This window comes from Xyrauchen texanus, chromosome 3, assembly GCF_025860055.1.
Source record: "Xyrauchen texanus isolate HMW12.3.18 chromosome 3, RBS_HiC_50CHRs, whole genome shotgun sequence".
Classification (NCBI taxonomy): domain Eukaryota; kingdom Metazoa; phylum Chordata; class Actinopteri; order Cypriniformes; family Catostomidae; genus Xyrauchen; species Xyrauchen texanus.
In genome coordinates, this window is record NC_068278.1 from 42,719,392 (window position 1) to 42,735,062 (window position 15,671).

At 37.4% G+C, this 15,671-nt stretch overlaps 2 protein-coding genes across 3 annotated transcripts; both read right to left on the reverse strand.

Annotated features, from left to right (window-relative positions):
* Window positions 1–2,025: 2,025 nt before the first annotated feature.
* Window positions 2,026–8,066, reverse strand: oclnb (occludin b). The gene is made up of 9 exons (XM_052107944.1): window positions 8,014–8,066; window positions 6,650–6,749; window positions 5,792–6,446; window positions 5,372–5,539; window positions 3,897–4,012; window positions 3,357–3,455; window positions 3,017–3,188; window positions 2,456–2,497; window positions 2,026–2,234 (listed from the first exon to the last, which is right to left on the reverse strand). Exons 2-9 carry the CDS (start codon window positions 6,691–6,693, stop codon window positions 2,136–2,138), a joined length of 1,395 nt encoding a protein of 464 aa, XP_051963904.1. The 5' UTR covers window positions 6,694–6,749; window positions 8,014–8,066; the 3' UTR covers window positions 2,026–2,135.
* A 1,051-nt stretch (window positions 8,067–9,117) lies between these two features.
* LOC127630423 (MARVEL domain-containing protein 2-like) lies at window positions 9,118–14,316 on the reverse strand. 2 transcript variants are annotated; one of them, XM_052107919.1, is made up of 8 exons: window positions 13,817–14,316; window positions 13,381–13,460; window positions 11,955–13,168; window positions 11,743–11,772; window positions 11,485–11,660; window positions 11,125–11,296; window positions 10,281–10,331; window positions 9,118–9,939 (listed from the first exon to the last, which is right to left on the reverse strand). In XM_052107919.1, exons 3-8 carry the CDS (start codon window positions 13,134–13,136, stop codon window positions 9,820–9,822), a joined length of 1,731 nt encoding a protein of 576 aa, XP_051963879.1. In that variant the 5' UTR covers window positions 13,137–13,168; window positions 13,381–13,460; window positions 13,817–14,316; the 3' UTR covers window positions 9,118–9,819. The 2 variants fall into 2 exon arrangements, with proteins under 2 accessions (XP_051963879.1, XP_051963890.1); XM_052107930.1 differs by lacking the exon at window positions 13,381–13,460.
* Window positions 14,317–15,671: the final 1,355 nt, after the last annotated feature.

Here is a 15,671-nt window from a genome sequence, read left to right on the forward strand (position 1 = left end):
CTCCCTCCAAAGATTATCTATTGGGTTTAGGTCTGGAGACTGGCTAGGCCACGCCAGAACCTTGATATGCTTCTTATAGAGCCACTCCTTGGTTATCCTGGCTGTGTGCTTCGGGTCATTGTCATGTTGGAAGACCCAGCCTCGACCCATCTACAATGCTCTAACTGAGGGAAGGAGGTTGTTCCCCAAAATCTCGCAATACATGGCCCCGGTCATCCTCTCCTTAATACAGTGCAGTCAGCCCTGTCCCATGTGCAGAAAAACACCCCCAAAGCATGATGCTACCACCCCCATGCTTCACAGTAGGGATGGTGTTCTTGGGATGGTACTCATCATTCTTCTTCCTCCAAACACGGTTAGTGGAATTATGACCAAAAAGTTCTATTTTTGTCTCATCTGACCACATGACTTTCACCCATGACTCCTCTGGATCATCCAAATGGTCATTGGCAAACTTAAGACGGGCCTTGACATGTGCTGGTTTAAGCAGGGGAACCTTCCGTGCCATGCATGATTTCAAACCATGACGTCTTAGTGTATTACCAACAGTAACCTTGGAAACGGTGGTCCCAGCTCTTTTCAGGTCATTGACCAGCTCCTCCCGTGTAGTTCTGGGCTGATTTCTCACCTTTCTTAGGATCATTGAGACCCCACGAGGTGAGATCTTGCATGGGGCCCCATTCCGAGGGAGATTGACAGTCATGTTTTGCTTCTTCCATTTTCTAATGATTGCTCCAACAGTGGACCTTTTTTCACCAAGCTGCTTGGCAATTTCCCCGTAGCCCTTTCCAGCCTTGTGGAGGTGTACAATTTTGTCTCTAGTGTCTTTGGACAGCTCTTTGGTCTTGGCCATGTTAGTAGTTGGATTCTTACTGATTGTATGGGGTGGACAGGTGTCTTTATGCAGCTAACGACCTCAAACAGGCATCTAATTTAGGATAATAAATGGAGTGGAGGTGGACATTTTAAAGGCAGACTAACAGGTCATTGAGGGTCAGAATTCTAGCTGATAGACAGGTGTTCAAATACTTATTTGCAGCTGTATCATACAAATAAATAGTTAAAAAATCATATATTGTGATTTCTGGATTTTTTTTTTTAGATTATGTCTCTCACAGTGGACATGCACCTACGATGACAATTTCAGACCCCTCCATGATTTCCAAGTGGGAGAACTTGCAAAATAGCAGGGTGTTCAAATACTTATTTTCCTCACTGTATATGGGTTTACAATCAGAATCTTATACAAGTAGATTAAGGGAAAAGTCTTTAAACTATAAAAACAATTTCTGAATGTACAATTTGCTCATTGATAATAATAAACAATGCAATTAATACTTGAACGTCAGCATCCCAGTACAAGATATGAACATTAGTTCCGCATTAGGAGTTCCTATGCGTTTCCTTTTTTTATTAATCAATAATACCTACCTTGCCATGTTTTATTTAGCTTGACACTTAAACACATTTATCTACTAAAATGAATACAATAGTAGACATTTGGAAATGGTATTGTTTTATTTTTATAAACAAATACAACAAAAAAGCATGTACATTTCATGGTAGCTTCATTGATCACCGTTTACTTGTACCATTAGAATTGTTCAATTAATTCTCAATGGATTTTCTGTCATATACTAAATGAGAAAATATCTTCATTATATTACTACAATTCACAACCTGAGGGAAAAAAAAGTTTCAATGAAACATTATAATAAACACACTATAATGGCTTGACAAAATACTCAATCCCTAAAATTACAACAAAACGGACACAAATTTGACTTTTGAAAGGAACACTAAAGCGCTCACAGTCATGCTCATATTTAAGAATATTGTACTACTACCCATGACTTGACTAAATGTTTAAAATATAACAGGTTAAGAGACAACAAAGTCCAGAATTTTAAAAAAATAAAAAATACTTCAAGGTACAACAATATTTTAATCAAATTTAGTCTGGCTCAAAAGCAGAAATCTGTTTATATAAAACAGCCTCACATTCTTTGACATTAAGTGATACGGATAATAATAATAATAATAATAATAATAATAATAATACGGAAATACAGATGAAGTCCCAAACAAAACCATCATGTTACAAATTATGCCTGAGTTTCTAGTGCTGGAGGTTTTTATTTTCTGTGGTCATAGTCGCTGACCCTTCTTTTGATGATGGAAAGTTTTCCCTTTAGCTGTTTACACCTTTTCTTTTTCATCTGATAGTCTGCAGACTGTGAGAAAGACAGGTAACAGGTCAGCATTTAGACCTTTTTGATCAAAATCAATAACTTCTGTTTAAAGTAAAGTTGTAGGTAACACTTTTATAAAGATATATATATAAAAAAACGCATGTAGTGGGCCCCCTTCAAAGTGCTTGGGACAAAATTCCTGGTTGCTCCTTATTACTAATTGTTCTGAAATTTTGAGAAAGAAATTCAACCAAAAAGCTTACCTTCTTCAAACTTTTTAAGTGGTTGTATACCTCCATGGCATCCTATTTTTGGTAAACAAAAGCAAATAGTTAAATGTGTGTACTCTTGAGTAACATTTATCAATGTAACATAGTATGTATAGTTTAGTATACTTATGGTGCCTTTCCAAAGTTCAACATCACTTTACAATCAACCTACAATCTATGAAAGCAGGAAGTCATCAACCAAAAGAGGTTTTTTTTTATTATTATTATTTACAAGTAGAAAAGATAATGTGCAAGCTCAATGTAAGCAAATTCCAGAGTTCAGGTGCCATTAATGTGCAAGACCACAAAGAGATTTGAAAGTTAAGAGATGTTTTCGGACTTGAATATGGAATGAGACAAGTTTGTCAAGTTTAATCTGCAACAACTACAGATTAAACAGAATTCTATCAGCCAAATTTTGAACACTAAAGAGATGAGATAAAGCAGACCCAGGACACTAAGAAGGTCATTTACATCCTAGTTTTCACTCATTTCACTTGCGTGCACACACACACACACACACACACACACACACACACACACACAAATACACACCATGAACTGTCGGCTGCCTTCCTGCAAGACATCAAGCTCTTTATCCACATCTGCCAAGCCCTGATTAATATCATCCAGCTCGGCTTGTAGACGCTTGTACTCCATGTAGTCTCGGTCAAAATCTTTCTTGTACTCAAGCCGCTCATTCTCATCAATGATGGGAGGATACTCACTGAAAGCATGACAATATAGAAGTCACAAGTGCTTTCTTTTCCATTTAATGAGTATTTTAAAAGGTGTCTCTAAACATAAATCACTTCATCATTCTACTTCCCCTTCCTGCTCTATAAGGTTACAATGTGCTCCAATATTACAACTGTAAAACAAGGGTTTTCCTCACTTGTCATAATCAGTGTCCAGCTCATCTCCAGAATCTCCAGTGTCATAGTCCCTTAGTTTGCTCTTCATTCCATTGAACGAGCTTGTCAAGTCGGAACCGCTGTGGGGGAAAAAGCAAGATTTTGTTATTTGTAATTGTTCATAGAACAATCATTAATAGAACTCTGTTGATACATTTGGTCTGATAAGTTAAAATTTGTGATTGTAGATAGATTTTTATTCTGACACCAGTTTAAGAGTAATTTTCTAATGACAACAGTTTCTGTTAGTTCACATGATAGGTTTATCTGTGAAACTGGTTATGCATGTTCATATGACAAAACAAAATTCACCACAAGTCCTTTTCATAGAGATCAAGATTTCCTGGATTCCTTTGCTCTTTGGCAAGTCTAGTAATAGCCAAAGCTCCCTTTGCTCAAAGTCTAGTGATACCAGAGTAATCTGCCTGGATGATATATTGATCTAAGCAGGCACATTTATAGTCATTTCACAAGTTGCCAGTTACACATTTTACCAATAGCCTTATCAAAGGATGGTCTACCTTGGAAGGTACAGTGGCTTCTGGACTTCTTTGCTTTGAACCATTGGCTGAGAAACACCAATTTGATCATTGCGGTCATTTGCAAAAACCTCTGGATGTCCAGACACATTATTAACCTGTTGAAAAACAAGGAAATTATGGGTTTCTACTGTAGACAAAAGTGCTATCCCTATAAAACTATTTCATATTTCATTGTCATAGCTTAGAACCATAATGTATTGTAATATGAAAATGTGTGCAATTCAAAAAAGAACAAAAATGTGTATCAGCATTGCAAAACTGGAATATTTGCCAATTCTTAAAAATTGCTCAATATGGAGCAAGTTGGATTGGGACTGTTGAATAGAAATTTCATTAAACAAATGCTCAACTGTACTGAAATATGGACATTGAGCCTCTCTAGGACGTTTAAGAAATAGTTCATCCAAAAATGAAAATTCTCATAATTTACTCACTAAAAAAATATAATTTGTGTTCTACAGAAGAAAGTTATACATATGTGGGATGGCATGAGGGTAAGTAAATGATGGAAATAGTTCACCCAAAAATGAACACTCTAAACATTTTAGTTAAGCCACTCCACCAAAACTTTTGGTGTCTTTTTTTTGTAGCAATCCAATTTACTACACGAGTTTTCCAATTCCTGTATCAATGAAGCATTCCCAAAACATGGTGCTGCAACCTACATGCTTTACTATAGGATTATGATGTGTGGTTTTCCTTTTCTTTTATTGCTTCTCTGCAAGCCAGTATAAAAACTGCATCACAACAGTTTTGATAGCTTCCAGTTTAAAGTGGTCTGTAACCCCTTTAAATGCTGCTGTAGGCCTCCCTTTTTGCCTACAAGCTCCAATAACCCTAAACCAGCCAACCTTCTTTTTGTATGGTAAATAGTCTGGACAAACATTAAAGCCAGGCAGAACCAGTTCCACTACTTCCTCAGATCACAACATACAGAACGAAACTACCATTGCATACATGGTGATGTGTCAAAACAAAGGCAATTGAGTGACATGACACTAGAACATGTTTTCACAGTCAGACTATTGCCACCTTTATCGGATACGTCAAATACATGGACATTAATGTCACTGTTAAATGTTCCATGTACACTGTATCATCATGACAATTTGGATCATTGTAAGACTTTACTTTGAGAGAAAGTAAATGGAAGGACACACCCAGAAACTAGACAGGAAAATTCTCTGAATATTCCCTTCTCAGAAATCTTAATAGCAATGCTCTAGATCAACAATAGTCTTAACTAAAAAGGCAGCATTGAGACAAAATATGCAGTATATATAAAGACGCATTTTAAGTAAATCTAGTAGTAGTATGTATTACAAACAGAATTAAAATTTAATGAATGCATGCATTGCATGAATTATTAAAACCAAGAAAATGACAAAAAAAAAAATGGAATAACAGAAAATTAAATGCATCTTTCTGTGGAGGAAATTTGCTAATATACTTGCCCATTCCCCAATGCCATGAGAGGTGAGCCCATCAGTAATTGTCTTCACGTCATACCACAGAACACGATCCCTGCCGTATCTCCTGATCTGGCTTCTGGCCTTCACGGCAAACACCAGAAGGATGATCAGCCCAACCACCACAAGGAACCCAAGAACAACGGCAATGGCCTTGTTAAGAAGAGAAAAAATTAACACTTTAAATAGCGCCGTAGTGACATGAAGTTGGCATGATACATCCATGTTGAGTACAATATAACAGATTTTCTTTAACATTTGCATTGTCAAAGATGGTGGCATCTAGCAACTCTACATAATAACAGCCGTCAAATAGAAAGAAATTAAACTGTTTTGGATTAAAATCCATACCCCGATTCATTACTGATTACGCAGTCTGAACTGAACAAACACTACCATGCTCACCTCTTCAGGCTCCACAACACAGTAGTGGTATAAGTACTGATTGAGGAAGATGCCAGAGGCTTGATCTTGGTTCTGGTATTGTGCACACAGCTGTAAGATCTGATTATACATCATGGATCCAGAGGACTGAGCAGTGGGGTTAATAGCAACCAAGTACACAATACTGGCAATGAGCATGAAGACAGCCAGTATGGCACAAATAATGATGGAGGCCAGATAGAATGCAGGAGACTGTGAAGCGTTCTGTCTTGACACCACCAAGATGAAGATGATGAGCACCGCAATGAAGGTGATTGCAGCAATTGCGATGATGAAGCCCTTGCCTGATTTTGGATCCATGTATGAGCCGCCACCATAGCCATAACCTCCGCTGCCTCCGCCGTAACTTCCTCCAGATCCATATCCACCGTACCCAGTACCACCACCAGCGCTGCCTTGGTTGCCTCCATAACCCATCCCAAGGCCACCGATGCCCATGGCGCTTGCATCATAGTCCCAGGCCAGAGTGGAGGCCACACAGGCAAACATGGCCACACACAAAATGATTATGATTATGCACAAAATTTTCATGACACCTGGGGGTGAAGTCCAGCGATAAAAGTGAAGCATTTCATCAGGGTGGTAAGAAGCTGTGCGATGGGAAGTTCTGGGTTGACTGAAAGGACCAAGTGAGATAACATGGGTGATTAAAAGGAAAACAGAGTGTCAACATGAATAAATAATTATTTTTAAATGAAGTCTTTTTAATGTCTTTTGTTTAATACTCTCTGATGAAAAGCTGACAACATTGTTTAAAGGCTTTTTTTTTTTTCAAACTAGTCTGTATTGATAAAATACTTTTTTCCAAAAGCAACTTACTGTCTGCTCCTATATGGAGGAGGGTGACTCGATTTTCTCGGCATATTTTTGTCTTCAAGTTTATTAGACAAACAACTTCACAGGGTTATATGGGTGAGACCTAATGTAAGAAAAAAGAAACATATTTGATGAAACAAATACACTGTTAAGGATATACAACCAAAAGCCCAGACCTAGATCAAATCAATCCAGATATAAAGATTGTGGCTAGTTACATTATAGGCATTAACCCTCAGAGATCCAGCATAGCAGAATTGCAACATTCATTTATTTTATTATTAAAAACATACTTTATTAAAAGCAATACAGTTCAGAGTGCCAGTTACTGTTGTGTATAGCTTTTTAATAAATGAGATAATACATTTTATAAATTAAACAAGTTAATAAATTATTAGAATAAATTAATAGATTACATTTGTAATAATAAAAAAAATAGGTATTATTTATTTAAACTACTGTTTCAATTCTGCCACGCTAGTTCTCTTAGAAAGTAGTGACATTCCATATGCATTTTTTCCAGCCAAAACTGTTGTTGTGATACAGTTTAGAGTGTCAGATATGTTATGTATCAGAAGTTTTGGTGTGGGAAAAAATGCATATTGAATGTCACAACTTTCTAAGAGACCTAGCATAGCAGAATTGAAACATTAGTTTAATTAAATTAAATACCAATTTTTTTATTACAAATGTATCCCATTAATTGTTTAACTTGTTTAATGTATTTAGAAAGCATTTATTAATGCTTTAAGTCACAAAACAAATTCACCCCAAAACGAAATATGCTTTAAAATCATGATTTATTTATTTGTAATCAGTGGATTTCGAAAAACACTTTCAAGGAGGAAAAAAAGAAAACATCATTATCAATGTTTGTGGTCTCTGAGGGTTAATAGATTAGCTTTTTTTTTTTTTTTTTTAAACGTGTGTTTCCCAGAATTTATGTGAAAATAGCCATCAACTTTCACGATAAAAACTATAATTACTCTTACAAATCTGTGTCATCGGTAGGCCTACTGCAGATACAACCAACCAGTTTGGTGACGTGAAAACTTTCAGAAGTAGGACACATAAGAACCGCGACGTTTTGCATAAATAGTGACAAATTATGAATTATAAAGCTCTGGAAACAAAAACACGTTTGTCAGACCAAGAACAGATATACCAAATGAAAGACGCCTATTTAAATTCCATGAAAAACATGTTAAATTGGTAGCGTACATCCCTAAATGTGTGTGTGGTAAACACATCCAATAAAAAAACAAACCTAAAGCAGACTACCACATTCAACAGGGATTTAACAAACTAAATAAAAAGACATTTAAATACATCGATTAATTAATAATGATTGTATTGAGGAGTCTCACCTTTCGCTGTCTGAAAGTGGTCAACGCTGGTAAACAATCCTTTTTAAAAAATAAAAGCCTTGCCCTCTCCTTTAGGACAAGCCTCGGGAAACGCCCTCTGACTCCACACATCACTGAAACCACACACTCCCTCCTCCACCTGCACAGGTGCAGCCCGACCTGAACGTGTACGGAGACAGTTTAGCTCTTTTCATAAAACATTTGTGATGTATCTAGAAAACAGTGCCTTAGTGATAGTGGCAAAAGACAACAATTCTCCAACGGACCTTTGACACCGACGCGTTATTGCGCTAAAAACGTGTGAACGGCCCCTTAGATGTTAAGGTAAATGGGGAACTTGGGGGAAACCTTGGCAAAAAAAAAAAAAAAAAAACTCTGCAGGGGGAGCCCTTCATCCTCAGGCTAGGAAAAGCTGCTTAGCTTCTACGATCAGTTACAACCAGGTATCTGCGTGTTATATTGCAAATGCATCAGCTATTGGAAAACAAGTTTAATCTACTACGAGAGTTGCATGTGATGCATAAGACTGGATTTCTGACTGTCCAATCATCGATGTAATACGGGAGGGATCCTTATTATCCAATCTAGTCATCATTTAATTCGAATTTAAGTAAAATTATGTTTTTCAACTGCTTCATTCTAATGCTGACTTATGAAACTCTTATTGTCCAATATGTTCCTCAGAACAGTAATGCAATAGTGACAACCCTATTAAGGATGTTTTCAATCATTAAATCATCTTCATTAAACACAAAGCTGCACTGTTATAGGTTAGTACACACCATATTTAGTATTGATGAGGCATATAAGGTTTGCACAAACAAGTATACGATGACCTTCAATTCCTGGAGTCCAGCTTGTAACTTGACACCTTGCCTTCAGAGTAAACCCGTCAAACCAGTAAGAGCATGGTTTACTTTACTGCAGTAGCACTAAAACTGTAGTTTTATAATAACTACAGATAACTCTCGTTCAGTGTTGTAGCAGTTTAAACAGAAGTGCATGAATCGGAATGTTACCAGACTATAATACTAGTTAATTTTTTTCTCTCCATAAAGGAGTATGTCATGGAAAACAACAAACATTCACCAATACAGTGTGTAGGTAGGCCTATTTATTTTTCTTTACTTAGTCAATGAAAAAGTAATCAATTCAATTTGGAGGCAGAACGATACATAATACAAAATGTACATAAAACACACAAATGAAAATGTATTAAAAAACTAAGATACTAAATATATCAAACAATCCAGGACCATTACATAGACATCTCTCTGCTTAACGTTAACAAATACAACAGTGATGGCCATTTACAATGTATTCTCTACTTAGCTACTGTTTTTTCACCAATTAGGGAAGAAGCTCAAAGCTTCATTTGACTTCCTTTAAATTATCAACTTCTAAAATATAAAGAAGTATGATAAGCACATAAAAATATATATATATTATTAAAAATGACTGAACTTAAATGTTGTGCTACAGTAACCAGGCAGGTAACACATGACTGATATTTGTAGCTGTTGAACCAGTTTAAGTGATAGATGCCTATTTATTGCAATTTTCAGCTCAGTGAAATCAACTTGATTCAATGTGAAATTATTTCGATATCAACACTGTAAGATGTGTTGCGATTTTGAGAAACACAAAAAGCAATAACCTCTGAGATTGCCTAAACACATCCATTCCAAACAGTCTATTAAATGCTGCTGAAAAAATAATGAACAAATATTTTTCATGCCAGTCGTTTCTTTTCAGAGAATCCCTCTTAAGTTCGTGATGAATTTGGAAAAAAGGATGGAGTTCTGTTTAGCTGTAACCATCATTCCAGTCCATGACTTTATCATACTGCAGAATTTTCTCCTTGATGTGAGCAAGTTTGTTCTTCAGATATTCACATCTCTCCCTTTTCTCCAGGAATGTCGGGTCCTACAACCAGAAACAGGTATATTAATCTTTGGCATGTTCTCCTACACAGACAGGAAGTATGCACACATGTCAATAGCTCCATTTATACAGATAACATCCCCTAACTTTTCCAGTTTTTTAGCGTCAACTGTTCTTAGAACTCAGCGTGGACCAAGACACATACCATGGCATTCTTTTGTAACAACTTAAGAATGTAGAAAGGCAACTAATGATGAAGGGTTTTAAATGCATTGAAGAAGCTTGTAGGATATGGGTCACAACTACCCTCCTCAAGGGCAGTAAAAAATAAACTGATTTATTTTGTCACTTTCAGAAAGAAAAATAAAAGTTAAAGAACTTACAGTCTTTTTTCTCTGATACACTTGAACAATGCCATTTATTCTGTCTTGCTCCTGTGGAATGAAATTCAAAATCAATTTCTAAAAGCAAATCTGCTACAGTCTCAATCATGTATCTTCTAACATTTTGGAATGAATATACACTCACTGAGCACTTTATTAGGAACACGTTTACACCTACTTATTCAATGCATAAAATCTTGCTGATACAGGTCATAAGTTTAAGTTAATGTTCACATCAAATATCAGAATGGGTAAAAAATGTGATCTCAGTGATTTCAACCGTGGCATGATTGTTGGTGCCAGATTGTTGGTTTGAGTATTTCTGTCACTGCTGATCTCCTGGGATTTTCATGCAAAACAGTCAGAATTCACTCAGAATAGTCCCAAAAACAGAAAAAAAATCCAGTGAGCAGCAGTTCTGCAGACAGAAATGCCTTGATGATGAGAGAGGTCTTCGGAGAATGGCCAGCCTGGTTCAAGCTGACAGAAAGGCAGTGGTAACTCAGTTAACCCCTCTATACAATTGTAGTTAGCACAATAGCTTCTCAGAATTCACAACATGTCGAACCTTGAGGCGGATGGGCTACAAAGGCGGAAGACCATGTCGGGATCTTTATTAGGACCATAGCGTTCCTAATAAAGTACTCTGTGAGTGTATATTTTCAAAGGATGAAAATTTAAATACTAAGCTATATACAATGGGTATAAAGAGAAAATGAATAAATGAAGCAGCTTTAAAGTTCAATCAGGACACGTAAAAATATGAGCAAAATTTCCAAATCAAAGATGCAATATATTGAGTGATCTTCAGCCAGTCAAAGAATCAGCTTTGTAGTCTTATTACCATTTGACTGGATGGCTGTTGGGGCAGACCCCTTATCAGATTTTCCATTTCCTCAAATTTCTGTTTTAAGGTCTGAACCTCAGCATGCAACTCTTTATACTCTGCGTACTGGTCATTAAACACTGCCTTATACCGCTCTTTTTCCTCATCTGTACGGATTGTGGGATACTTGCTGTGAGGAGAAAGATAGGAGAGAAAAGGTCATTACAATCTCTTAGAAAGAGGTTAAAAATAAAAATAACCCCCAGGCAGGCAATAATAACCCAAGTCTTCAATATGTGTGCTATTTTCAAACATCATAGAAGATGGAGCTTATATCTTTTGTCAAATGGCTTGAGCTGTATGAATATAAGAACGTACGCCACATAGTCTGCAATGACCACAGGTTTGGGGATATGTCCGGCAGGGATGTGACCCCTTAAGATCTCTGGTTCCATCATAACTGGAGGAACAGGCGTTGTGCCACTCATAGAGTTTGGAAGGGCCATTACTGGTGCAGTATGGATTGGCACAGAGACACTGGAGCCTACATCAATCTGTGATTGCAAATTCCAGGGTCAGTGAGATGCTGACAATTATTTTAAAAGAACTTTTTTGAAGACAAAATTAACTGCTTACCATGTTGAGTGGAACTGACGCTGTTTTCATCTAAATTTGAATACGATTAGAAAAACAAGCAAATTTGACTTCATTAGCTTAGTTTACAATCTATAGTTTTTACAGCAATTACTGAAATGTATGGGTGGTTATTTATATCAACATGATACATTTTATATGATTATTTCTATGTATTATTATCAGTTTCAAAGAACGAATGATTTGAACTTTACATCTAGACCAAGTTTCTCTCTGCGCATCCTTGCAGCTTCATGTCTCCACAGCTTCAGACACACGCCAGCTCCCACAAGATACAACAGCATGTTGACAAAGAGGAAGATGATGGCAGCATTCTGTCCAGACTCTGTTCGACAAAAGCCTGCATTGGGCCCAGCGTTAAAGTGTGGATAATAGCAGAGACCTCCACGAAGTGTGTCTCGAACATACACAATTGCTCCAGCAAAGTAGAGCACTCCTAATGCCAAGTTTATCACACACTCTGTGATTGGCCACCAGCTGGAGTCAAGTAGAATAGTACGATAATACATGGTAATTCCTAACACCACAAGAATGATGGTCACTATCCATGTCACTCCAGCCACCACAAGGACAAAAGGAGTCAGGGGTCCAGAGTAAGAAATCCCAGATCCTCCATACATCCCACCCATTGATGATCCCCCATAAACTCCCCCAGACATTTGATGCATTGAGTAACCGAACATATTAAACCACTCATTATCCTTGTGCACGTATGCACAGACGCAAGCAAAAACCACACCCCCCAAAAGCAACTCCACACAGCCCAGGATCCGCAGAAGTCCAGCCCAGGATTTCATGTATGCATAGCGTTGATTGTAGTCCTCCACCTTCTCACTGTACGTCATGGCCGTCTGTAGAGAGCGTCCAGAAACTGATTCCAAAGGCTCCCCTAATAACATTGCCTGCTCCTTCCTTGAAGTGTAGCTGCCTCCAGATCCTCCATAAGGGTCTAGGTAGGAGCTGGGAGCTGTCGGTGATGGTGGGCGTGAGTTTGGAGGGGAGCATGGAACACCTTCAGAGGTGGTGTTAACATTTTCAGGTGGAGGTGGAGGAAAGGTCCATTTTTTGCTGCCTTTGTTGCTACTTCCCCTGAAGAAGTTCTTCACAGAGTCAGGAATGAAGCGTCGGGTGGGTTTGATGTCCATGGCATCATCCACCTGGTTTTCAACATCACTGGAGTAGTAATCTGGGCCAATAGGAGGATCTTCGGGGAGTGGAGGAGGTGGGAAAGAGTCATAGCTGGTTGCTGGCACTTCACCACCAAGAGGGTATGGAGGCTCCTGACCCCATGGCAGTGAGCCAACTGGCACCTGATCATACAGAGGCATATCTCGAACCCAATCAAAGCGGGATGCTAACCCGTTTCCAGCTGACATGGGGATTGTTCTGTCCTAGCAGCTGATAAGATCTGAGGGTCAAAAAAAATTTCTTTACATATACTGTAACTCTTAATGTCACATATTACCACGATGACAATTGCAATCTTTTACTCAAATAAAAGTTTACAATAGAGAGTGAGATTAAAAAAATTTATACATTTTTTAGAGAGAGAAAAATTGTTTACTTTTTATTGTTATTTATAAACCATCACTACAAAACCCTGGAAAGATGCTGTCCTACCTCGAAACAATAGTTACATTGCCATACAGGTTTTGAAAATCTTTGAAGTTTGAAAATCGTGTTTTTCCTTACAAAGCTCCCTGGAATGAAGATAAACAAGTGAATGTAACACACAGGCAAACAGCTCTCAAATGGCGGCAACAGAAGACATACCAAAAACGAATATTTACATACACTATAGAAACGCGGGCATTCTCGTGTCATTTAATGATTCGCGAGCATTTTCTGAACGCGGTTTGAAACCTGACTGCCAACAAAGGGAAGGTGTGAAATGAAGCGTAACGAAAGCAGTTCACTTAATCGAATATAAGTGTTTTTCAGCGGTCTGAGGTCATTTAAAATAAATAAACTCAGTTATTTGCAACGAATGGGTAATAATTGGCTACACTTAAGATATGGCACTGTACGAAAAACAAAAACAACTTTGTTCTCTTACCTGGTATCGATGCCTTCACCTGTCTTCAAACACTGGTGCTGCTGCAGGTGAAGAGGGATCGATCACGTGACTTGCCCAGCCCCAATGTGTGATGTCACTCCATCCAAACCAGTTTGGCAAGAAAATATTTGATTAAACATGTCATTTTTTCATTCATCTTCATTCATTATGTACAAATCAGTCAACAGCTGACCTTTTTGGGGGGGAAGAATGCTCGTTGAGACATTTGTTCTTGAACTGCGAATAGTGTGTAGATACACTATTCGCATATTATATGCGAATGATATGTATAATATGAATAATGTGTACGAATATGTACTATTCGCATTAGGTCTAATGCCACAGTACAAAAACTGACATCTACAGGATGCATATGTGGGAATGTGCTCATGGATTTCTCTCGCTATTGAAAGGCTGCAAATAAACACTGAAAATAATTACGCTTATTGTAATTTCAGACTATAATGTTTACATTCATAAATTAATATGTACGAAGGCCTTACATCAGTGCCGGTCCTACCTCATTTGGCACCCTAGGCAAGACCCTCCAGTAACCCCCTCCCCCACTAAATTTATTAGAGAGCTATATATTACTTTCTACACAAACAAGTACAAATGAACACATAATACATCCTAATGTGTGTAAACCCAAACTAGCAAAACATTAACTCAATGTTGGGAAGAAATATGCAAGTGCATGTTATGGTTTCTTAAGTAGGCATCATAAATGTGCATCACTGTATATAGGAATATCTTTAATGTAAAGCAGGACCGGCTCCACATGGGGGCCTGGCCCAGCCAATCATGAACTTGGCCCACCCCTCCAACTTTTCGGGAATGGCCTACCTTACATCTTAGAGCTGGAGCCAGGCCTGATGTAAAGTGCACATAAGCCAAGTCAATTGGTCTAAGATGTATTACAATTATTTATTCGTTTTGCAAATTGTTTGCTTTTGGTACTTTTGAGCGCTTTCATGTAATGTGTTTTGATACACTTTTATTTAGAATGTATCTTTACCTGCAGTAGACAATCAAGCACATGATCTTCATTACTGGCAAACGATTCTATGGCCGTGTTCACAATGGCATACTATCCATACTACACTCATGGCGTTCGTGACACACAATTGGATGCGTCATCGGAACACAGGACGCATTTTGTTTGACACAGATTGAAAACTATTTATTGGCTCGATAGATCGGCGCCCCCGAAGAGATGAGCCCTTGGCGCTCACCGGCCCTGCCTTACGTTACAGCAAGCTATTAAATAGAGTATTACAACACTTACAAATGTATATTATGGTATTAACATGGTAATATCATGTTATTATTTGTAGTACCATAGCATTACTTTCTGATACCATCACATTACCATGGTACCAGCACAGTCATTTTTGGTAAAAAAAAAAAAAAAAAAAAGCCAACAAAATGGCACTGCATTGATGCAATATGCACTTGTACTTGCTTTTAAATGATAATAGCATTAGATATATAATTGTTCATGTTATTTGTGAGTATGCACTTTTGAGCATTAATGACACTCAGTGATCTGCTGATTTAACTATTGTAAATAGTTCATAAATTATAAGAGCTGACATGCAACAATATAATTTTGATACAGTTGAACTTTGCTAAAAGATGTATTCAGTCCTGCCAAACGTATGGCACAACAAAATATTTTAGCATGACTAAAATATTTAGAAGTAATCTGTTCTTTACTCATTACATTTCTTTAACATGACTATGGAATTATAATGCTCAATCATATTACTAACATGATTTTAATAAATAATTACAATTTCAGATATTCCTGTCAATATACTTATCGACATACTGAATGAAAATCATCTTACAA